Source organism: Salminus brasiliensis, chromosome 12, assembly GCF_030463535.1.
Source record: "Salminus brasiliensis chromosome 12, fSalBra1.hap2, whole genome shotgun sequence".
Taxonomy (NCBI): domain Eukaryota; kingdom Metazoa; phylum Chordata; class Actinopteri; order Characiformes; family Bryconidae; genus Salminus; species Salminus brasiliensis.
In genome coordinates, this window is record NC_132889.1 from 37,613,491 (window position 1) to 37,638,115 (window position 24,625).

The 24,625-nt window shown below is 42.9% G+C and overlaps 2 protein-coding genes across 5 annotated transcripts in view; both read left to right on the forward strand.

Moving 5' to 3' along the window:
* Positions 1–24,625, forward strand: part of rpl27 (ribosomal protein L27) — a 404,812-nt gene that overhangs the window by 86,776 nt on the left and 293,411 nt on the right. For 2 of the 3 annotated variants that reach the window (XM_072693721.1, XM_072693720.1), the window contains exon 4: positions 718–828. In XM_072693721.1, the coding sequence (XP_072549822.1) occupies positions 718–828 (111 nt within the window). Of the gene's footprint in view, positions 1–717; positions 829–1,807; positions 1,894–24,625 lie in introns of those variants that run through there. The other variant, XM_072693722.1, reaches the window with a different exon arrangement.
* On the forward strand, positions 7,317–24,464 carry slc25a39 (solute carrier family 25 member 39). 2 transcript variants are annotated; one of them, XM_072693958.1, is made up of 13 exons: positions 7,317–7,451; positions 10,590–10,730; positions 11,360–11,465; positions 12,732–12,791; positions 13,154–13,204; positions 16,091–16,200; positions 17,213–17,280; positions 17,622–17,746; positions 18,438–18,611; positions 18,830–18,939; positions 20,822–20,903; positions 21,330–21,410; positions 22,493–24,464. In XM_072693958.1, exons 2-13 carry the CDS (start codon positions 10,620–10,622, stop codon positions 22,609–22,611), a joined length of 1,197 nt encoding a protein of 398 aa, XP_072550059.1. In that variant the 5' UTR covers positions 7,317–7,451; positions 10,590–10,619; the 3' UTR covers positions 22,612–24,464. The 2 variants fall into 2 exon arrangements, with proteins under 2 accessions (XP_072550059.1, XP_072550060.1); XM_072693959.1 differs by lacking the exon at positions 7,317–7,451 and having other exon boundaries at positions 10,642–10,753.

The following is a 24,625-nucleotide window of genomic DNA, read 5'->3' on the forward strand; positions in this document are numbered from 1 at the left end:
GTGTATAAACGGTTTCATCCAGCTGTGACTCTTGTTTGATACGTGTGCTTATTATATTTATTTATTTATTTATTTCAATTGATCTGATTTTGATTTTGACCCATTTTTCACTGTCAGTTAACCAGCTCGTACGACCCCTCCTTCCCTGAGACCAGTGTGTAAACAGTATACACTTGGGACAAAAGTATTAGGACACCTTCTCATTTCTTCTAAAATCAAGGGTCTAAAAGAGTTGATCCTGTTTTTGTTGGAGTAACTGTCTCTACTGTCCAGGGAGGACTGCTTTCTACTAAATGTTGCTGTGAGGATTTGATTGCATTCAGCAACAAGTGTGTTGGTGTGAGGTCAGGATGTTGAATCGCCTCCTTGCAGTTTTTCTGCATCTGGCCACCTGAAGTTGTCATGTTTCTGAAAAACAAACAATGGATGAATGTATTTGCTCCCCGGTTGGTGGGAAGGTGTAGATTGAGGACAGTTGGGACAAAATTTCAGGACTAATTATTTCTATGATTAATCTTTCAGCTGTTTTTTGATTGGCTACATAGTGTTATTATTCTTTTTTTTTTTTTTTGCTTGGTCTGTTAGTGAACGTCTATGTAGTTATAAAGCATTGTGCTTATTAACTTCAGTCTTAATTACTGTAGCTGAGCTTTTCATTTGCTTTATTCTTTCTGTATCGTTTTAAAAGTCTTTAAAATCTTATTTTTTTCCCTCCAGGTACTCTGTTGACATTCCTCTGGACAAAACTGTTGTCAACAAGGATGTGTTCAGGGACCCCGCTCTGAAGCGCAAAGCCAGGAGGGAGGCCAAGGTTAAATTTGAGGAGAGGTGAGCGATTTTCTAGTAGATAGCTGTAGTAGTGATCTGAGCAGTACACCAGCTTCACCTACCGGTAACTCAGACTTGTGGAGTTCGCCTGGTAGTTGGGTCAGATTGAGGTCCCATCCCATTCTCCCCATGAACAAATTACGAAAGTGTTCATTTTGGGCCGTACCAAGACCACCACTTCTCAAGGGTCTTAGAACTGCTGTTTTGGTCCACATCAGACTGCAATTACTGCGTTCACACCTACCCAAAAGAATCACACCAAGGGTGAAAACGAACCGGATGTCTGAGTCGTGTGAAAACGCCCTGAACATGAAAACATGAACCGCAGGCACTTTGGTCCTGGTCTTCGGGCTACAGGAACTCCTTTATTTTGACCAAAACATGCAATAATAGAATTATAAGACTCACATCACTCACATTGTATCCTTTCTCTGATTGAATAAGACCATATTAAGCCCAGACTGGTCCAAACTGCGCTCTGAATCAGCTTGCGCTCATACATTTAAAAAAAAAAAAAAAAAAAACAGTGCATCCAACAAGAGTGAAAGCCAAACATGGTAGCTGTCAAAGCTCTGATTGATTTTTGCAAACGGATGTGTTTTACTGGGGACAGTGTGAACATGCACAACCTGAACTCCTCTGGAGGCACATTTACCCCAGTAAACCCATTCAACCAGCATAATTCGGTTTTGCCAGCAGAGTGACCACTAGGGGGCCTGCAGTTAGAAGGCTGTTTATACTCCAATGTGTAATCCTAATGAAGTTAAATCATCTGTAGTCCACTTTCAGTTTCCCTTTGCCTTTAAATCAACATATTACCTGTCCTTTATTGCTGCTGTCCTACAATACATGCGTTACATGGTCCTGTAGATGACTTGCCTTTAGCCTGAAGCCTCTCTGGCTGCATTCTGAATATATTCCTGCATTGATTTAAAGGCTTCTGAACTGTGATGCTAATAAATCCTTTCTCTCTTTACAGATACAAGACCGGCAAGAACAAATGGTTCTTCCAGAAGCTCAGATTCTAGGCGTTCATTGGTTTCTCTAATAAATCTGTAAAAACTCTGCAGTTTTGCTCTTTTGTGATGCTTCTGCTCAATTTTCATATTTTATGAACCTCAGGAATCATTCATCACATTCCCGCTACACTCGGTCTTCACACCACGCCACACTTGCAGCCACTGACAGGAGTGAGTAACGTGGCAGCGATCAAGGAGGTGGATATACGCCAAAATGTCCAAAAGATTGTGGACACCCCTTCTGCTGAAAGCTTTCAGCTATTTTAAGTTGCCCCAACGTTGCTGACACAGATGGGCAAATGCACACACGCACACAGCTTCTCTAGTCCCTGTAGAGAAGTACTGCCAATAGATTAGGGCTCGGTGACCCAGTAAATATGAACCTATTAACACCATGCTGCCTAATGCCAGGCATGGGCTAGTAGAGGGGTATAAAGCCCTCCAGTAGCATTGAGCTGTGGAGCAGTGGAGTAACTGTTCTCTGGAATGATGAATGGTGGTGTGCTCCATCCAGTACTTTTGGGGTGTGTTGGGTATGAGGCAGGATGATGATGTGATAATCCCACATCCTGATCTTAAGACTCTTGCTAGTAAATGCGAACGACGCTCCTCCAAAATGTTCTTTAAAAAAGTCCCAATATTTATTATTTGTAAATAGCATTTGATTTAGGAAGAAACCATGAACAAGCAGGTGTCCCAATACTTCTGTCAATTATAAGATGTGTGCTTCTTACTTAACCTAATTAGGGTTTAGTTATATTTTATTTAATCAAAGCTGCCTATTGCTGCTAGTTGGTGCCTCTTTCGAGTTTTCCGGCTCATGTTAAAGTAAACGGTGCAGCCGGTACGTCCAGGACTCCTTTCCCGAACCTTTTAGTAGAACTTTAATAGAGGCTATGTCTACATTAATCCACCACAGCAGGGGCAGTGGTGCTTCAGCGGTTATAGAGCACCGGCCTATTGATAACCAGCACTGTTGGGCCTTTGAGCAAGGCCCTTCACCCTCTCTGACCTTTGGGTGGTGCAGCAATGGCTGCCCAACGCTCCGGGCATGTGTGCTCACTGTCCACTGTGTGTGTGTATGTGTGTTACTGTATGGATGGATTAAATTATTGGGTAGTGGAGAATCAGCAGCGGTTAGAGCTCCGGGCTGTTGATGACAGGGTTGTGGGTTCGATACCCGATACTAAGGTGATGTTCCTAAGCTGCGTAAAGGCTGTTCTACTAATATTAGCTATATGTTGCTCAAATGATAAATCTGAGTCAAATATGACGCCAAGATTTTTGGCTGATAGACCAGGAATAATGGAAGCTTCAGCCAAGTCTAACGGATGGTTGATTTCTAGTGTCTTTTGGACCTAAAAGGAGAAGCTGGGTTTTGTCACTGTTAAGAAGAAGGAAGTTATGTGACATCCAGAGTTTTATATCCTCAGTCCTCCATTTTCTGTAATCTAAAGTTATCGTCAGGTTTGGCTGATATATAGAGCTGTGTGTCATCTGCAGAACAGTGGAATTTAACGCCATGTCTGCTTATAACTGAGCCCAGTGGTAACATGTATACTGTAAATAGTAGCGGTCCTAAAACAGAGCCTTGCAGAACTCCATATCTTACTTCTGTGTAATTTGAGGATAAATCTTTTATCTCTATGAACTGATAGCGCTCCGTTAGATATGATCTGAACCACAATAGGGCTGTTCCTGTGATTCTGTGAATCTTTCTGGTAATATAGTGTTCACTACCACAGATGGGTCAAATATGGGGGACTGTGACAGATACATGCACCTTTACTTTAAATGTGAAGGCCAAATTCCATGTCCAGCACTAATTTAAGGAGACGAGCTGCGCTTGTAAATGATTGATGAGGGTCATCGGATCAAAACACTGGATTAAAACCGAGAAAAAGGAACAGTTAATAAGTTAATTAATAAGTAATTTGAAGGTGTGAAAGATTTGGTGATAAGCTTGGCTATAAGAAGCGCTCTTCCTCTGAATGATTGACCTGACCTTCATTTAAACGAAGCTCCTCTTTATTACTGATTAATCACAGCAGGCCATAACACTGGAGATTCTCCTGTAGAGGAAAGTGGGGTGATTTGTGCCAACCCCTGTTTCTAGTGGACTGTAGAAGAAATTGGTCATGTGACCAATGAGCATTTTTGAGTCAATTTACTCATTATATGAGAGTAAACACACTGAAGTTCAAAAAACTATGATTAAGGGGTGATTTGTGCCACTTGTGAATATTTTAAAGATATTATTTTAGATATGAAAGATAGATATTAGATATTTTAGATATGAAAGATATTTAGATATTATTTTAGATATGAAAGATAGTTAGCTATTAGATATTAATGATATTTTAGATATTAAAGATATTTAGATATTAAAGATATTTAGATATTAAAGATATTATTTTAGATATGAAAGATAGATATTAGATATTTTAGATATGAAAGATATTTAGATATTATTTTAGATATGAAAGATAGTTAGATATTAGATATTAAAGATATTTTAGATATTAAAGATATTAAGCTATTAAAGATATTATTTTAGATATGAAAGATAGTTAGATATTAGATATTTTAGATATTAAAGATATTATTTTAGATATTAAAGATATTTAGATATTACATATTTTAGATATTAAAGATATTATTTTAGATATTTGATATTTTAGATATTAAAGATATTATTTTAGATATTTGATATTTTAGATATTAAAGATATTTAGATATTACATATTTTAGATATTAAAGATATTATTTTAGATATTTAGATATTTGATATTTTAGATATTAAATATATTATTTCATCATTAAAACTATGTGACATTCTTAATTTCCACCAAAAATAGAAATAGCCCATCATTGCCTCTTATTGAGTTACAAGAGACATCATCACAAACTCCACCCACTCCCTATTAACCCCACCCACCATAATAACTACTATAAATAAGAATGTATATAAATATAGTTACTATAGCTACTATAATTGTACAATTTTGATGAAAAATTAAAGTTTATTTTAGTTCTGTATATTAACAGTTGTTTATTATTAGCTGATTATGTTATTTTTTATTGTTAAATAATTCATATTATTTTAAATAAAGGTAAAGGTGCACGTATTTGTCACTGTACAGTGTGGACTGTACAGTGAAATGTGTCCTCCGCATTTAACCCATCTGTGGTAGTGAACACACACACACACACACACACACACACATATGTGTTAGGGGCAGTGAGTACACACACACACCCAGAGCGGTGAGCAGCCAACTCCAGCGCTCAGGGAGCAGAGAGGGTAAAGGGCCTTGCTCAAGGGCCCAACAGTGGCAGCTTGCCGAGCCCAGGAATCGAACCCACAACCTTGTTATCAATATCCTGGCGCTCTAACCGCTGAGCCACCACTGCCCACATTATATATTGTTCAGATGTAATTTTGTGTGCTTTGGCAGCATTGTTGATGAGACAGTCCTGCCAATAAAGCCAACCTGACTTGAAATTGGATATAAGAGACATGGGCAGAGCAGTGAAAGAGGTGGAGAAGATAATACAGTGGATAGAAATAATGTTCCCCTGTAGGCTCGACAGGGGGGATGTTCTGTAGTAGGCCAGATCTGAGAGGAGAACTTGAATTTCATTTGAATTTCATTCTGCTCACGTGGTGCTAAAGACTTTTGGCCCTAATAAAATATGCGGAATATATGCAAATATATGCAAAATATGCTGTTTTACTTTAATAATCAATGGCACAGTTTACCCCGATGTATTCTCTCCCTGCAGTTGTGCCTTGAGATTTTTTTTTCAGAAAGCTATATTTCCTAAATACTATAATTGAGATCCTAAAATAGACGTACGTATTTTATTTCGCTGGCCGAACTAACCCCACTCTCCCCTACAGGTATCAGTTCTAGGACCCTGGACCTTTGTAGCTAACTCTCTGAAACTAGTCTCAGCCTTAGAATTTGACTGCATAAGAAACAATGGTGTCTGGACACTCTCTCAAAGAGACATAGCAGTATCTTGCCATCTTCACCAAGCTGCAGCAGGACTCCCAAGGTCTCTCTCCCCTCCATCATGGACATTTACACCACCCGCTGCATCCGCAAAGCAACCAGCACTGTGGATGACTCCACCCACCCTTCACACAGACTGTTCTCCCTCCTGCCATCAGGAAGAAGGTACCGCAGCATCCGGTCCAACGCGACCAGACTCTGCAACAGCTTCTTCCCCCAAGCCATCAGACTTCACACACACTCACTCTCTCTCTCTCTCTCTCTCTCTCTCTCTCTCTCTCAGACTCTCTGGCAGTGCTCCTCCTGTTCCTCCTTGCACAAAGGCGGAGGTAGCGGTCCTGCTGCTGGGTTGTTGCCCTCCTACGGCCTCCTCCACGTCTCCTGGTGTACTGGCCTGTCTCCTGGTAGCGCCTCCAGCCTCTGGACACTACGCTGACAGACACAGCAAACCTTCTTGCCACAGCTCGCATTGATGTGCCATCCTGGATGAGCTGCACTACCTGAGCCACTTGCGTGGGTTGTAGAGTCCGTCTCATGCCACCACGAGTGTGAAAGCACCACCAACATTCAACAGTGATCAAAACATCAGCCAGGAGGCAGAGGTACTGTGCCCCACCTGCAGAACCACTCCTGTGAAATTGATGGTCAATCAGTGTTGCTTCCTAAGTGGACAGTTTGATGTACTTGGAGTTATATTGTGTCGTCTTCAATGTCCCAAAATTTAGCCATGTCACTCCACTGCTGCGTTCTCTCCACTGGCTTCCAGTAGCTCCTTCCCGCATCGGATTTAAAGCCCTGACGCTGGCCTACAAAGCCAAGAACGGACCAGCCCCTCCGTATCTGATGGCAATGGTCAAAAGCCGATCCGCACCAAGAGTCCTTCGAGCTTCAAGTACGGCTCGGCTCGACCCGCCATCCCTCAAAATCCGCGGAAGACAAGCGTCCAGGCTTTTTTCTGTCCTGCACCAAAGTGGTGGAACGAGCTGCCCCTGGGTGTCCGAACGGCCGAGTCACTCGCTGTCTTCAAACGCAGACTGAAGACCCTCCTCTTCAGAGAGTACTTGGACGAATAGTTCTACGGTCGCCTTATTGTCTTGTGTTTAGTAATGTCTAAGCTTGGAGGTATCTTTTGAACTATTAGTCTATTCTAACTAGCTGAGGCTTTTCTTGGGTAAATAGTGAAGCACTTTGTACGTCGCTCTGGATAAGAGCGTCTGCTAAATGCCGTAAATGCAAATATAAATGTAAATGTAAATGTTTAAGTGTTCCCTTGGTTTTTTTGAGCACTGTAGTTAAAATGACAATAAAAACCCACTTGACTTGACTTGACTTGAACCCCAGCAGTGCCTGCACGCCGCTAGGTGGCGCACTCCTCGTACCTTCTCTCTCCAGCTCTGCAGATCTCCTCCCCACCGCAGAACAGCACTTCCACCAGCAGCCAGCAGGGGCAGCACTTCCACCGTGGGGCGCCAGGCGAGCAACGCCAAGGACAAAACGTGCTGTTATGCAGGAGGCTGCAGCTGATCGTAGTATGGAGTAGCAGAGCGATCTGACAGGGGGTTTTCTCTGGTTTCTGGTCCAGAAGGTGAGTCGAACTTCTTTACAGGCCCGTGCTGAAGCTGTCTGGCTCGTTTGGACCCTATTTGACTGTATATCGGTGCTATCGATGCTGCATCAGCGCTGTTTCCCAGCAGTTCCGGCAGCTAGAAATGCTTTAGCGGACCCATTAACATCCACACACCCTTATAGTAACATTAAACCAGCCTTTCCTGCTGATCTGCTGCTTTGTTTGGGTTCTGGACAGTCCAGTTGTGGCCCAGGCAGAGCAGCTGTGAGCTAGCTATGCTACGTGCTATAGCTAAAATGTATGACACTGGGCCTTGACCCTTTCTAAATACGTTTAATTATGTTATATTTATATTTATGGCATTTAATTTGTTTTATAAGCCTTAGAGTCATTCAAATATTCCTATGTGAGGTCTTTTCTAGCTGCCTGTAGTTCATGGTGGCGATCTGTGGCCTCCATCGTTCTCTAATTTCTCCAGTCCACCTTAAATGATGCAGCGGCCAGTTACTTTCTGCGGGATTTAAGGTGGACCGGAGAGTTACTGGAAAAAGCTGGCGATTAAGAAAGCAGATTCAGCTGAAATCTTATTATTAATCACATAAATAATAAAACAGCACCTAGTTTTTCAGCTGCAGGTGTGTTTTTGCCTTGTTTTAGACTGTATAAGCAGTTTAGGGCTTTGAAACTGCACCGTCTGCAGTGGCTTTTAAACGGGGCCTAGACCAAAACAGCACATTTACTCCAAATGAAGTGCCATAAATACCACCCCAGCTTAATTCCTGAGCTGATCTGTGTTCTGGTGGGACCTGAGAAAGACCCGAATCCAAATAATCCTGTATCCTGGAATTCACACCCAGTTTTAATGCCTGGTTCTGCTGGACTGTCTGTAGGAGTCTATGGGAGAAGCACACCTTTTAAAGAGGATTTCCAAAGACTTAGTAAATGTTCTTCATCTGAGTGTTTGAGATGTAAGCAGATCATTCATACAGAGGTTTGGTGTAAAACGGCGGTTTATTGTAGAAAAACGGGGCGTCTCAGTTTTCGTTACAGTGCTGGTGAATGGAACCAGAAGTCCATATGAGTGTGTTAAACTAGTATAGCTGTTTTATTTGCTCTCCAAACCAATCAGTGAAGCCAAAATGTGCTTTATGAGTTTAATATTTGATGTTAATGATGGTAAAATAGTGGCGGATTTGAAAATAGAAGTTTTTTGGGGAACTATTTTTTTTGGCGCACGGCGGCCTATGTGTATCCCTCCGCTGTTAATGGATTTTTAAAGTTGCGGCTTCTGAAAAACTATGCTTAGGCTTTAAGCAAGGTGTTTGTTACTGTTTGGGGTAATAACCTTCGGGAGGGAGCCTTTAGAGGAGTTGTCGTTCACCACCCCAGTTCACACCCATCTTTTTTAATGACTTTGTTTACGTCTTATTAATTTTAGATTTATTAAAAGCTGTAAAACCCGATAACGAACAACGTAGACGTAATATTATAACTACTGTACTTCAAACTGCAGCCCATAATAGTAGTGCTATTGACCAGACCTAGGCCTTGTAGAAGCCTTTGGGAGATACGGTGCCATATCATCTTTTAGAAGCATGTCTTAATTTATTAAAACAAGGCAAAAACATAATCAGTGTTTTTATATATGTATATATATGTGTGTGTGTGTATATATATATATATATATATATATATATATATATATATATATATATATATATATATATATATATATATACTCTAATCTCATATTAATAATATTCTGTAGCAGAAACCACAAGCCATGCTTGCCTAAAAAATAATAGAGATTATTCATTTCGTGTTTAGTTTGGGTTGGTGGAGAATGCGTTTCTGGGCCTGCTGTGAGGGGGGCGGGGGTGGACTGTAAGGACCGAGGGTGGAGACCTGGTGCACCTCACAGATAACATATCAGTGTTTACCCATTATAATCAGCCCCCCCTCCACCACCACCTCTTCAGCACAGAGGGCATTGACTGTTAACCAGGGTTTCCCTCCGAGTGTATGAGATCCTCTAACACTGCAGGACGCTGAAAGGAGCCACAGACAGAGTTGTGCTTTTATGCCTGAGCTGAATTTGACCTTTTGACCTGTAAGTAGTTGCATGTCTACACCGTATCTCCTTGTTTTGGTTGGGTAGACCAGCTACCCAAAAAATGAGTGGTAGGAGACAGAGGGGGCTAACCTATGCAGTTCTTGTTTACACATGCATGACACACACACACACACACACACACACACACACACACACACACACACACACACACACACACAAAGCAATAGGCCCAATCTTCTCTGTAAACATGCTGGGACTTCCTATTGTATTTTTGTCTGTGTACATGCTGTTAAGCTCATTGTGAGTGTTAGCATTGTTATTGCCCCCCCCCCCCCCAAATATATACATAGTCTCTTATTTTTGGCATAAGTATGGGTGAGCAGTGTGACAGTATTTGATTGTGTGTCTGTAAAACAAATATAGCAATATTATTTACTGTCCAAACCCATCAGTGAACCCACACAGATCTTCTGAGTTGTGTATTTATTGTTATTAATAATGTTATTGTTTATTGTTATTAATGATGCTAAAATAGAATTGTTTTTTTTGGGGGGGGGGGTATTTTTTGTTGTTGTTGTTGTTGTTGCACAGCGACCTTAATGTATTCCTCCACCTTTCCCTCCATGATGTTGTGTTGTATAGTGATACTTTTGGTTATGGTAACTTTTCTGAGTATATTGTTGACATGGTAAACAGTGTAATTACCGTCTAATCGGATGGCATGCAGTTCGCTATATTAGTTTTTTTAAATGTAGTAATAATTGTAGTATAATTTAGTATAAATAATTCTTTTTTTTAAAGAATCTTTAAATGTCATGATATATGTATAATATATCACACAGCCCTAATAAAACATGAACATTATAAAAGTATTATAAAATATATTTTTAAAATCAGCATCTAACAGATACACACTATTTTATATGTTAATGCAATTGTTTAATTATTAAATAATATAAATATTATTTACATTTCTTAAGCTTGCTCTGGTGTGTGTTCTGTGTGTATGTCTTGAATGGATGCTGCTGGAAATCTGTCTAATGTCCTGTCTGGGGTTTAATGAAGTCTTGTCTTGTGTGTAGATCCGTAGATCCGGTCAGCCTGGCTCGCTGATGGGTTCAGCAAACAACCTGCGGACCCCAGTAATGAACTTGGAGGCCGTGTGTGAAAGCCCCAGCCAGAACAGACTCAAATACCTGAGCCGTCTGCGCTTTAACCTACAGGTGTGAATCTCTGACCTCACAAGGTCAGTGTAATAACAATGTAATAACAGTATAAAGCACTATATAACAGTATAGCACTACACAAAGGGTTTCATGGCTTCTAACAACAGGAGAAATGATCAACCAAGCGTCTTACTGGAGCGGATGCTACGTTATGTGTGCAAATATTTATGGACACCCCTTCTAATGAATGAATTCAGCTACTTTTAAGTTGCGCCCACAGATGCACACACACACATGAAAACTGAACCCTATTGGCTCCATGCTGCCTAATGCCAGGCGTGGGCTAGAGGGGTATAAAGCCCCCCAGCATTGAGCTGTGGAGCAGTGGAGGAACTGTGTTCTCTGGAATGATGGTGGTGGAGCTTCATCCAGTACTTTTGGATGTTGGGGAGTTGGGGATGATGGTCGTCCCACATCCTGACCTCACTAACGCTCTTGTTGCTGAATAAAAAAATCATCAAATCCTCACAGCAATGCCCCTCCAACTCTTTTAAATACCCTTGATTTCAGAAGAAACAATGAAAGAGCAGGTGTCCCAATACTTTTGTCCATGTAGCGTATTTATATAGAACTGTTTTTCTTACTGAAGAATTGATTCAGTCTCTCTTTCTCCCTCTCTCTCTCAGGTCGGCAGGATGAGTGAGGGTCCGGCGGTCAGCCCCTCCACTGCCATCACTCCGGTGCAGCAGATGCTGGCATCTGGCACTGGAGCGTTACTCACCTCCATCTTTGGTAAGAAATGTTGAGTTTTAATTGTAAGGCCATTTATTCAGTACCTGCTATTAATGATTCTGTATCTATTATAAACAATTCAGTTTGTGCCATACATGGTTCAATAACTGCTGTAACTGATTCAGTGTCTACTTTAAATGATTCTGTATCTAATATACAGTAAATGATTCAGTAAGCACTATAAATGATTGTGCATATAAGAAATGATTCTATATCTAATATTTATGAATCTGTATCTAATATAAATGATTGATTAAGTTTGTGCTATATGTGGTTCAATAACTGCTATAAACAACTCAGTAAGTGCTGTAAACGATTCTGCCTCTGCTGTAAATGATTCCATAACTGTTGGAAAGGATTCCCTAATTGTTGTAAACGATTCTATCTCTTTGGTAACCGATTCAGTAACTGTTGTAAAAGATTCAGTAACTGTTGTAAAAGATTCAGTAACTGTTGTAAAAGATTCAGTCATTTTTAAATGATTCAGTAACTGTTGTAAAAGATTCAGTAACTGTTGTAAAAGATTCAGTAACTGTTGTAAAAGATTCAGTAACTTTTAAAAGATTCAGTAACTGTTGTAAAAGATTCAGTAACTTTTAAAAGATTCAATAACTGTTGTAAAATATTCAGTAACTTTTAAAAGATTCAGTAACTGTTGTAAAAGATTCAGTAACTGTTGTAAAAGATTCAGTAACTGTTGTAAAAGATTCAGTAACTGTTGTAAAAGATTCAGTAACTTTTAAATGATTCCGTAACTGTTTTAAATGATTCAGTAACTTTTAAATGATTCCGTAACTGTTGTAAACAACTGAGTAACTGTTGTAAAAGATTCAGTAACTGTTGTAAAAGATTCAGTAACTGTTGTAAAAGATTCAGTAAAAGATTCAGTAACTGTTTTAAATGATTCAGTAACTGTTGTAAACGATTCAGTGACTGTTGTAAAACTAATACTCAGCTTATGTTCTTTGAGGATGAGGGATTAGCATATGGGCCCACAGACAGGTGCTGCAGCTGTGTCTCTAAACTGTGGCAGGTTTAACGTTTCTGTGGCTCTGAAACCATTCAGTTGTGAAGTTACTCAGCCAGTAAACACAAATCTTTCAGGATTTGTGACACAAAACACGTATTTCCTAAAAACCTTCTTCACATGCTACAAATATCAGCAGATACTTGAGGATCGGGTATCGTTTCGGTAGGGACAGGGTGGTATCTGTGGGTTGGTGTTCATGTTGTGTTATTAAAGTGATGCTCTCTGTGTTTCTGCAGTGACTCCGCTGGACGTGGTGAAGATCAGGCTGCAGGCCCAGCAGAGTCCGTTCTACCATGGTACGGTCAGCCCTCCACATGCGCTGCCAAACCTGCCTGAGCTGCACTGCAGGGACTTTGACACGACCTTGAGTTTATGATAGTGTAATTTCAGCCAGGCCACCATTACCTACCTCACTTATACACTGTATTGTGTGTGTGTGTGTGTGTGTGTGTGTGTGTCTAAACTTCATTTAGAAGAACATTAAAGCTCAGCTGATGAGCTGTTCTGACATTATTATTATTATTATTATTATTATTAATATTAATATTAATAAAGGTAAGTTATACTCGCTTTAGCTATTAACAGCTTATTGCGGCACATGCTGTATTTACTGCTTCTCTCTCTCTCTCTCTCTCTCTCTCTCTCTCTCTCTGTGCAGCTTTACCAGCTGATTGCCGGTCATCGAGGGGAATAATTCGTCCCTCAAAGTGTGAGTAAACGTTAACACACTGCCCGCTCTCTCACCTCGCACGCCCCTGCTAGAGCTCACCTGTGTGTCATGCTAACCAGTTAACACTCCAGAAAAGTAGAACAAGAGGTTTATTTATTTATTTATTTATTTATTAATTTATTTATTAGGAACGTCCTCCGTGTCTAACGTAGCCGGCTGTTCTGTTCTTCTGAGGTGAACAGTCTGAGCTCCAGCAGCCAGAACAGAGCTCAGACAGAACATACAGAGCAGGAACAGGACTGCCGGCTGCCCCTGACTTCTCACAGACTGGTCAGGGTCAGAGCCAGACGCCATCAAAACATTAGATCTGACAGAGCTCCAGAGTGAGAGGAGCGATCTACAGTAAAGCAGTAAAGGAGCTGAACCATCACAACACTGTCAATTCAGAGCCAGAAAATCCAGCTAAATATTCATGCAAACACATAAATCAGATTGGATTTGAATCGGACAGTCCTCATTACAGTACGTGTTAAGGTACTCCAGCTGGATCAGCAGTAGTTGAAGCTCTTTATGGTACTCAGATTGGATCAGGATCGGCCGATGCTCAACATTGAGGTACTTGGATCAGATGGTATGCGGCAGTATGAGGGATTAAGGTGATCGGATCAGACTGCTGTTGGCCAATCAGAATTTAAGGTACCCTAGTATTAGCATGCTCAAATTTGGACTGGTGTCGGATCGGTACTGGTCCATACTGAACGTTGAGGTGATCGGATCAGTTCTCAGCATTTAAGTGGTGCTCAAATTGGACTGGTGTCAGACGGAAGTTGGATCGCATTGATATTCTATGATACTTGGCATTAAGGTGTTCGGATCAGTACTGGTCCATACTGAGCATTGAGGTGGTCGGATCGGTTTCGGGACTATGCTCGGCCTGTGGTTCTCGGATCTCATTGGTATCGGGCAGTACTCTGCGTTAAGGTGATCGGATCAGACTGCTGTTGGCCAATAGTCCACATTTAAGGTATCCTAGTATTTAGGGTGCTCAAATTTGACTGGTGTCGTTGGATCGGACTGATATTCTGTGTTACTTGGCATTAAGGTGCTTGGATTGGTATTGGTCCATATTCCACATTAGGGTGATCGGATCAGTATCAGGACGATGCTCTGCTTTATGGTACTCTGATCTGATTGGTATCGGGCAATACTCTGCGTTAATGTGCCTGGCTCTCTATTGGTTGATATTCAGCACGAAGGTGATCAGACCAGTATCGGGACGATGCTCGGCCTGTGGTTCTCGGATCTCATTGGTATCGGGCAATACTCTGTGTTAAGGTGATCGGATCAGACTGCTGTTGGCCAATGTTTTAATGTATCCTAGTATTTGGGGTGCTCAAATTTGACTGGTGTCGTTGGATCGGACTGATATTCTGTGATACCTGGCATTAAGCTGCTCGGATCGGCATTGGTCCATATTCCGCATTAAGGTGATCGGATCAGTATCGGGGCGATTCTCAGCCTTATGGGACTTAGCATGAAGGTGATTGGATTGGATATAGGTATAGACCAATACTTAGCATTAAGGTAGTCTTAGATTGGATAACACAGATTGGATTGAGGGGCAAAAAATATATATAGATCGGGACATCCCTTACTGCCCAACGCTGCATGATCCCATCTGAACTGTCCTCTGGATTAGTACTTGTTTGTGCCGACTGTGGTCTTAACTGATTAAGCAGCTGAATGGACTTTCCTTTCTAGCACGGTCACTGTCTCTTGTCTCTGAATAACCTGATCAGCCCAAAACAAACACCCTGTCGCTCTGATGCGGCTGGACATTCAAGGCCAGGGTTCAAAGCCAGGGCACTTGAACCCTGGAATCAAGGTCTTTGCCTTTGAAAATAGCAGCGTGTTCTGCACCGCAGAATAGAGGTCAGGTTTACTGAGCACTGTTGTGGCCGGCTTGTGCTCTTGGGTTCCACAGTAAACAAGAGCTCATGTGGTACATATACACATACCAATTGTACAATTATTATTATTATTATTATTATTATTGTTTCAATAAAGTGAAATAATAAGGTATACAGACATCACTTAGTTCAAGGCTCATAAGCCAGAAGCCCAAATTCCCAGTTCCACAGGCCCTTTGCACCTTATTCTAGCTAACATAACATAACCTCATATGATGTGGTCTCACTTATTAGGGTTTTCCACTGTTGGACATGTGGGTTATTCCCAGTGTATTAATAGAACTCTGGCGCCTGAGGTTATCCCCACCATCAAAACTGAGTATATACACCTTCTGTTAGAGTTGGGGTTTCTGTTTTATCTCCCAAAAGACATAAACAGGGCTTCTCCTGCCCTTGTCTCCAAAAATTCACATATGAGGTGCAAAAAGGTTCCCATTTCTTATGGGAAATGTAGTCAAAAAGCTTGTCTAGTCCCTCTAGAAAAGTCCTGCAATAGAATACGACCCTCTGGAGCACCACCCACGCCTGGCGATCATCCTACATCCTGACCTCACTAGCGCTCCTGTCACTGAATGCAATCAAATCCTCACAGCAATGCTCTCTTTCTATGATCTAGTAGAAAGCCTTTTTATCTGGACAATAGAGACTAGTAGAGAATCTACTCTATTGATATAAATGAGCAGGTGTCCCAATACTTTTGTCCTTGTGGCGTATAGATGTAGTTGTGTTGTTATTGCGTGATTGTTTATGATGAATAATGATGAATCAGCGATGGCAGCAGTGTGTGTGTGTGTGTGTGTGTGTGTGTGTGTGTGTGTGTGTGTGTGTGTGTGTGTTTTCTGTGACTGGAGTGGGCACTGATTGGCTGTGTGATGTCTGAATGCTGACCTTTGCTGTTTACATGAACGTCTGTCTGGCTTTTGACTCTGGGCTTGTTTTTCCCTTTGTGTTTCAGGGAAGTGCTTTCTGTACTGTAACGGACTGATGGACCACATCTATGTGTGCCAGAATATGACCACCTGCAGTACCTGGTACAAGACGCCCACTCACTTCAGCGGAACCTTGGTAGGTGGTACACCTACTCGCAGGGGGGGATTGCTGTGGGCAATATGCGACCTGGTGTCACGCCTGAAGCGTAGCCTCTTGCCACCGGAGGGTTCGCGGTATTGCGACCGCGTGCTTTGGCTGTCACATTTCCAGAGGGTCAATCACAGCCAGATTAAAAGTGATCACGGCTCTGAATTGACGTGGGATTTCATAAATCGTTAATTCTTAAATTTCATTTATTTATTTATTTATTTTACATTTCCATTTAAGAGCGACTTACAAAAGTGCTTTGCTATTCACCCAAGAAAAACCCTCAGCTAGTTTAAATAGACTAAAATTCAAAGCTCCTCTAATCTTAGACTCTACTGAACACAGGTCAATATAGAGACCATAGTACTCTTCTCTTAACCTGAGTACTCTCAGAAGAGGAGGGTCTTCAGTCTGGGTTTGAAGACAGCGAGCGTTGGTCTCTGGAGGGATGGCGGGTCGAGCCGAGCCATACTTGAAGCTCTTGGACAGATCTGCTTTTGACCTACACTAGCTAATAGTCACCTGTCCTTCAGTTTATTGGAGAGCTAGCTTCATCTACCTATGTGCTAGCTAGCATCTTGCTACAGTCACTTATCACTTGCGACGAGCTTCGTCAGACACCTTATCGGAAGTGCAGCGATGCAAATGGCCGATGTAGCGCTGCCTTAACACGCTAGCGTTAATTACAGTAACAGTAGCTAGTTAATGACATTTCCCACAAAAAAAAAAAAGACATCATCAGTTGCTTGGGCTGCCTTCAACAGGACAGTGCTTGGTCCGAATATAGTCACTGATTCCAGTTGTAAAGGAGCTTAAAAAATGTCCATTAGTAGGAATATTGACCAATATATATAAATTAATCTCTGTAGAGGATGGAGGGTGCAGTGTGTGCCTGTTCCTTTAAGGAGAGGAGGTGAATTCTCCAGTACTGTTGAATCCATGGTAGCGTTGCGTTGGTCAACAGTGCTTCCGTGCTAAAGTTGTGTTTCTGACTTTTTAGGATGCTTTTGTGAAAATCTCACGGCATGAGGGTCTGCGGTCTCTGTGGAGCGGCCTTCCTCCAACGCTGTGAGTCTGTCCTCATACTTTCCCGCATGATGAAGTTCTCCATATAGTCAGCATATATCTGCAGGATTCTAGAAGAAGCTTATACAGTATTCCTGATTGATCTATATACATACGTACGTACATACAGACAGACAGACAGACAGACAGACATACACACACACACACACACACATATGTGTATGTATGTATGTGTGTATGTGTATGCGTGTGTATATATATATTAGATAGATAGATAGATAGATATATCACACACACACTCACACACATACACTCGCACACACACCCAGTGTTTTAGTCTGAGAGGTGCATTTGTAGTTACCGCTGTCCTGTTTGTTTTGTAGGGTCATGGCCGTTCCCGCCACGGTCATCTACTTCACCTGCTATGACCAGCTGAGGGACTTCCTGCGTTTCGGCATGGGTTACCAGGGCAACCATGTTCCCCTCATAGCAGGAGGGCTGGCTAGATGTGAGTTCATGTGCTTTTAAAGAGCCCACATTACTACACATAGTAACAGTGTAAGCAGGACTTTTTCAAGCTGCAGTGCAGATCCCCTCCAACCTCCTCCTCCCTCCTCTTCTTTGGGGCGACAACGATGGATATAGATCTTTAGATTTAACATCTTCAACACCCCTAATAATAAAGTCCAGACTTATGTGAGGGTAGTTTGCTTGATATTGAGTGAGAAATGTAGAAACTGCTGAGCTCCAGCAGTGAGAGAGTTGTAGAGTCTAAAAGCTCCAGATCTCATCAGAACAGATAAAGCAGGTGAACATAAATCCAGTAAAAAGAGAAACAAGAGCTTCTCATTCTGAAGAAAGAAAGTAGTGAGATCTTGTCGGTGAGCTAGTCTGAAGAACAGAGCTCGGTTCCTCCAGGGTTCTCCTGGACGCCCCCCAGTCCAGCCAGCACAGCATGGAGGATGTGTTCAACTCCATCAGCAGCAGCAGCAGCAGCAGCTCACCTGATTTACCATCATTAAGCCCTGATTTACCACCAAACCAGGTGTTGATCTGAGGAGAACTCTAAATAATACTAGACTCCATGAGGAGAACTTTGGAGATGTTCTAATGATGAACACAGTGATGGAGAACCACCACCACCACTTTCTGTAGGAGTGTTATTATTAGTGTTTTGCTGAGCTTGTGTGTCTCTGCAGTCGGAGCAGTGACGGTCATCAGTCCGCTGGAGCTCGTGCGCACTAAGATGCAGTCTCGGCAGCTGTCCTACAGCGAGCTGCGAGTGTGTTTCCGCTCAGCTGTGGCTCAGGACGGATGGCTCTCTCTCTGGAGGGGCTGGGGGCCCACCGTCCTGCGAGACGTCCCGTTCTCAGGTCAGTCAGGGCTGCGGAGGGGTTATACTAATTTATAACCGTGTAAATGTGGCGGTGCCTCCTTCAGCTTATAAAGCATTATAATCAATAATCAAAGCATAATAATCTCATTAAATAAAAAAAAAATCATGTTTTTATTTGTTGTTATTTTCTAAATATTGACTGTGTGTGTGTGTGTGTGTGTGTGTGTGTGTGTGTGTGTGTGTGTGTGTTTGCAGCCCTGTACTGGTATAACTATGAGCTGGTGAAGGCGGAGCTGTGTGACCGATACAGAAGACCTCAGGCATCTTTTGCCATCAGCTTCACTGCAGGAGCCGTGTCTGGAGCTGTGAGTCAACTAGTGCTGATTGATGCATCACAATAAATATGATATACATTTTTATTGATAGCAATTTATGATATCAAATTTATTATACAATTATACAATAATTTTTTGTTGACATTGATTGCCGTTAAAAGTCCAGTATCAAATGTACCTTAAAACCACAGCTTCAGTAGAAGTAGAGAGACTGGAACAGGGGGAGAACGGCGTCTCCGTCATTCCCACTCCGGGCCGGAGCGCTGCTGCTGCTACTGCACTATGGAGGTTTGGTGGTGGAGCTGCAGGAGGAGAACCTCTCTCCAGAACTGCTGCTGTGTAACGCTGCAGAACCCATAGAGTCATATTAGTGTAAAATCCTGTAGTATTACTCTACCACCTCAGCCCACATGCTGCTCCACCTTCAGATCAAGCTTCTGGAGCTTGTCTCAGCTTGTCCAGAAATGCATGTGTACATCCGTCCATTAGGTGGGAAGCTCAGAGTGATATTTGACCACAGATGGACAGGGTTTTTTTTTTTGATGGAGCTGGACAGTGGACATTAAAATGGTCTCCTCGTCCTTGTGTCCTCAGCTACCTACTTGATGGAACTTGCAACACAGACAGTGTATAAATAGTCCTGCTCGTGCTGAAGCTGGTTCCCCTGCACACTATGAGGACAAAAGTATTATCCCCAGCTCCCCAACTCATCCTAAAAGTACTAGATTAAGCGTCGTCCATCATCCCAGAGAACACTCTCAGTTCCTTCACTGCTCCACAGCTCAACACTGGGGGGCTTTATATACCCCTCTAACCCACCCCTGGTATTAGGCAGCATGGTGCCAATAGGTTTATGTTGGTCTCCTTCAGAGAGTCCTAATCTATGGGCAGTTCCTCTCTACAGGGACTAAACAAGCTGCATGTGGGTGTGCTTTTGCTGCCTGCATTCATTAGAAGGGGTGTCCACAAACATTTGGCGTATCTTTTCACAGGCTGGCTAGAAAGCTGAATGATTGTGTAACTGGATGTTGAAAATCTTCAACCATGGCACCTTCTCAGTGACTCTGGAGTTGTGGAGTGTAAAGGCTTAGCTTTTACAGGCTGTGGCGTCCAGACTGACGCAGAGTGAGCGAACAGTTCTGTTGACCGCCAGTAATCCGTCAGTTTTATGTAACGTGGTCTTATCTGCTCTGCTGGCAGGTCTGATCTTCATCCAGGGCGTCATTAATGAGCACAAAGGGCTTCCTGTGTCTGTATAATGGGCTGAATGTAGGTCAGAGGGAGGGGGTGGAGGTGAAGGGATCGAAGTTTACATCGTGATCGAGAGCTTCAGCTTTGTGGAATCACACCTTCATCATCAGACGCATCATGAAACCAATGGCGGCGGCTCAAGATCTCCAAGAGACCTCTGAAGGTGTCCTGCTGTGGTATCTGGCACCAAGACTAATGTTAGCAGCAGATCTGTAAGTCCTGTAAGTTGTGAGATGGGACCTCCATGAGAATCAGTGAACCTGGGGTGCCTGTGACCGTGTCGCCGGTTGGAGCTCTTTTGGTAGGTACTGACCACTGCATACCGGGAACCCCCCACAAGACCTGATGCCTGATGTTCTAGAGATGTTCTGACCCAGTCATTGTCTAGAACATCACAGTCTGGTTCTTGTCAGAGTGGCTCAGATTCTTTTGCATGCCCATTTTACCTGCTTCACCACCTTCAAGAACCGACTGTTCCCTTGACTGGAGCCCCTGGACCCAGATCATCAGTGTTCCTCACTTCAGCTGTCCATGGTTTTAATGTTCTGGCTGATTGGTGTAATATAGAACGCACTGTATTCAGGGTTCAGTTTAAATGTTTATCACGTACTACATGAGAAGCTGTTTGTCCTCTAACCACGCTGTCCTGTGTCCTCTGCAGATAGCCGCAGTAATGACCCTACCGTTTGACGTGGTAAAGACACGCAGGCAGATCCAGCTGGGAGAGATGGAGACTCTCGGAGGTAGGGGTTTCTAATAAAGTGGCCAGTGATTGGCAGCACAGCGTAGGGGTTTCTAATAAAGTGGCCAGAGAGTGGAAGCACAAGGTAGGGGTTTCTAATAAAGTGGCCAGAGAGTGGAAGCACAAGGTAGGGGTTTCTAATAAAGTGGCCAGAGAGTGGAAGCACAGCGTAGGGGTTTCTAATAAAGTGGCCAGTGATTGGCAGCACAATGTAGGAGTTTCTAATAAAGTGGCCAGTGATTGGCAGCACAATGTAGGGGTTTCTCGTAAAGTGGCCTGAGAGTGAAAGCACGCAAGTAGGGGTTTCTAATAAAGTGGCCAGAGAGTGGAAGTGGAAGATAGTCAGGGTTAAGGTAGTGTTTAATATTTCTTGATTACTAATATTAGGCTGTTGGATGGGAATAACATGTTTGGGTGTTTTTTGCAGCCCCTCTGAAGAAGCCCTCCTCTACCTGGCATATAATGAAGAGTATCTGGACGGAGATGGGGTATCGGGGGCTGTTTGCAGGTAAGTGCTAGAATGAGGAGTTGAGACTAAGTGGAGAAATATCTGTGGGGAAATGAGCTGTTATGTAAACACTTATGCCACTTCATCAGGAAACCCTCTCTGTAGCTCCACCTTGTTGGTGTACAGGGAGAGGCTGTAACTCATCTGTTGATATGGTTTGAGTTAGCATCCTCTAACCCTTCTCACTGGTCAGTTTCTGAGCACAGGGCTGCTGTTGGGTGTTGTAGTTGTTTCTAATAAAGTGGCCAGTCAGTGGAAGCACAAGGTTGGGTTTCTAATAAAGTGGCCAGTGAGTGGAAGCACAAGGTAGGTGTTTCTAATAAAGTGGCCAGTGACTGGAAGCGCACAGTAGGGGTTTCTAATAAAGTGGCCAGTGAGTGAAAGCACAAGGTTGGGTTTCTAATAAAGTGGCCAGTGAGTGGAAGCACAAGGTAGGTGTTTCTAATAAAGTGGCCAATGAGTGGAAGCACAAGATAGGGGTTTCTAATAAAGTGGCCAGCTCAATCAAAGTACAAGGAAGGTGTTTCTAATAAAGTGGCCAATGAGTGGAAGCACAAGATAGGGGTTTCTAATAAAGTGGCCAGTGAGTGGAAGCACAAGGTGGAGGTTTCTAATAAAGTGGCCAGTGAGTGGAAGCACAATGTAGGGGTTTCTAATAAAGTGGCCAGTCAGTGGAAGCACAAGATAGGGGTTTCTAATAAAGTGGCCAGTGAGTGGAAGCACAAGGTGGAGGTTTCTAATAAAGTGGCCAGTGAGTGGAAGCACAATGTAGGGGTTTCTAATAAAGTGGCCAGTCAGTGGAAGCACAAGATAGGGGTTTCTAATAAAGTGGCCAGTCAGTAGAAGCACAAGGTGGAGGTTTCTAATAAAGTGGCCAGTCAGTAGAAGCACAAGATAGGGGTTTCTAATAAAGTGGCCAGTGAGTGGAAGCACAAGGTTGGGGTTTCTGATGAAATGGCCAGTTTACTTAATCAGAAACCCCTTCCTTGAGCTTCCCCTGATTGGCCACTTTATTGGAAACGTCTGTTCTGTCTAACTGAATGTTTACATTCTCTGACCTGACCAGATGTCCACTTTTGCAGGCTTCCTTCCACGGGTGATCAAAGTGGCTCCAGCATGTGCGGTCATGATCAGCACGTACGAGTTCGGAAAGGCTTTCTTCCACCAGCATAATGAGGAGCAGAAGCAGCGAGCGGCCTGAGGAGGATTCGGCTGCTGGTTTCAGCCTTTAATGTCACTCCTGTCCTAGCATGGGGGGACCACTGGACAGAGAGACGAACACAAACCTGACCAGCCTTTAGCTCATTAACCTGTTGAGGACCGCGTGCCACAGACGGGAGCTGTGGGACTGTTGTCACTGTGGATCTCAGTAGGGCTGCATGATGTGGATGAAGTGCTAGCATCCCCCCCATATTGCTTCATATTGCAATGCAGTACTGTACCCAATCGGCTGCGACGAACGGCCTGTGGTGTTCTTCTGGAACTGGTCGAGATGCTCGCAGAGCCGGCTGGAGGGTTCCTTTGCGTACCCTTCTGCCATAACGTTAGAAGCATATAAGGCCAGTATGAACACGTGTTATGTCATGCAGCCCTAAATCATAGTCATTCCCTGTAATGTGAGACGGTAGCATGATGCTACATCATCATACACTGAAGTGGCACCAAAGCATGCTGGCAGAACCTCTACCTCTGTGTGCTGATCTTCACGGCAGAGCGGCAAAGAGAGCGAGCGAGCGAAAGAGAGAGAGACTGGAGAGTGAATGGACGTTCTTCTGGCTGTTTTCCTCAATGAAATGGCTTTGAACAGCACATGGCCTTGAATGTGAGCAGTGTGGTCAAGCTCAGCTATTCTAATAAAGCGGCTCGTTGTACAGCTGCGCCACCTGCTGGTCATTCAGTGGAGCCACAAGACAAACATTAGTGTCTGTAATGGAGAAAATGGCTGAATCCAGAAGTGTAGTCTGAAGGTCATTTCGTTTTTCATGACCCACACATGTGAGTAAAGGGGAATTTCACCAGTTTTTCAAAATTCAGTTCAGTTCAGACTTGGAGCTGTAATTGAGTCCGTCCGAGTTGGAATTGGTGTGAAATTGTGGTTCATCACATAGGAACCCGCTCAGATTTCTTTACAGTGGTGGTGTCTGGAACCACGGGCCGGTTGCCATGACTACAACACCAATATAGCCATTTTATTTACCATCCAAACCCACCAGGGAACCTACATGTGTCTTCTGAGTTATATATGATATTATGATTGTGATGGTAACATAGTGGACATGTTTTCTTTGGGGACTACTTTGCCGTACAGCACCCTGCATGTATCCCTCTACCATGAATGTAAAAACAATATATTTTTCAGAACTCCGGTAGAACAGCGTCTCCAGCACCGGGCAGTGTATTCCTAACCATTCGGTGGAATTGCTGGAATTGTCTGTGAGGGAGCTTTTTTAGAGGGTGTCCAGACGTCTGGTTTCGTTCACCACCACTGGGCGGAGTGTTTCCCACCAAAGCCCCTCTGAACGGCTCTGTTCGCTTCTGAACTGTCAAATTATGTAGATATGTTTGTCAACCTTGGTGGAATTTCTCTTGTATTTTATCTCCGAGGTGAACGCCAGTCCTCGCTCTTGATGGACAGCTTACTGAGTGACCTGCAGCTGCTTCACTTTTGGCCTAGTCTTGGTGAACAGCTGCTGCTACTCCTGCAGTAAGAAATAGGAGGTGCTGGATGCTGGTCTGCTGGTCTGATGGCAGGGCTTTGAAATCTGACATCCTAAACCATGCTGACCCAAAGAGACGCAAGACACTACGCTGTTCAAGGCCTTGTTTTTCTTTCTTTTTTTTTATTGTAGCAGTGAGAATACGTCAGACTCCTGTTTTCTACCCTTCCATTTCGTTGATGCTGGAGAAGAAATACAGAGGAGGTTAACTGACCCTTTCAGGGAGGTCGTCATTTAAGGAGAACAGGGAGGTCAAACAGATGTTGAAATAAGGCTGAAACATTACTTGAGATTTGTGTTTTATCTGTTTTTAATAAAGAAGAATGCCGTAAAGCTGCACGTTTGGTCTGATCTTTCATTCACACTCTAACCGTTTTCCCATCCAGCACCTCGTTTATCCTCTCAGTCCTTCATTACAGTAGATCAGTACATTCTGACCACTGACTTTATTTGGGTTTATTCTAATGTTCTATAGAGTTAATTACAGGTAGACACTCT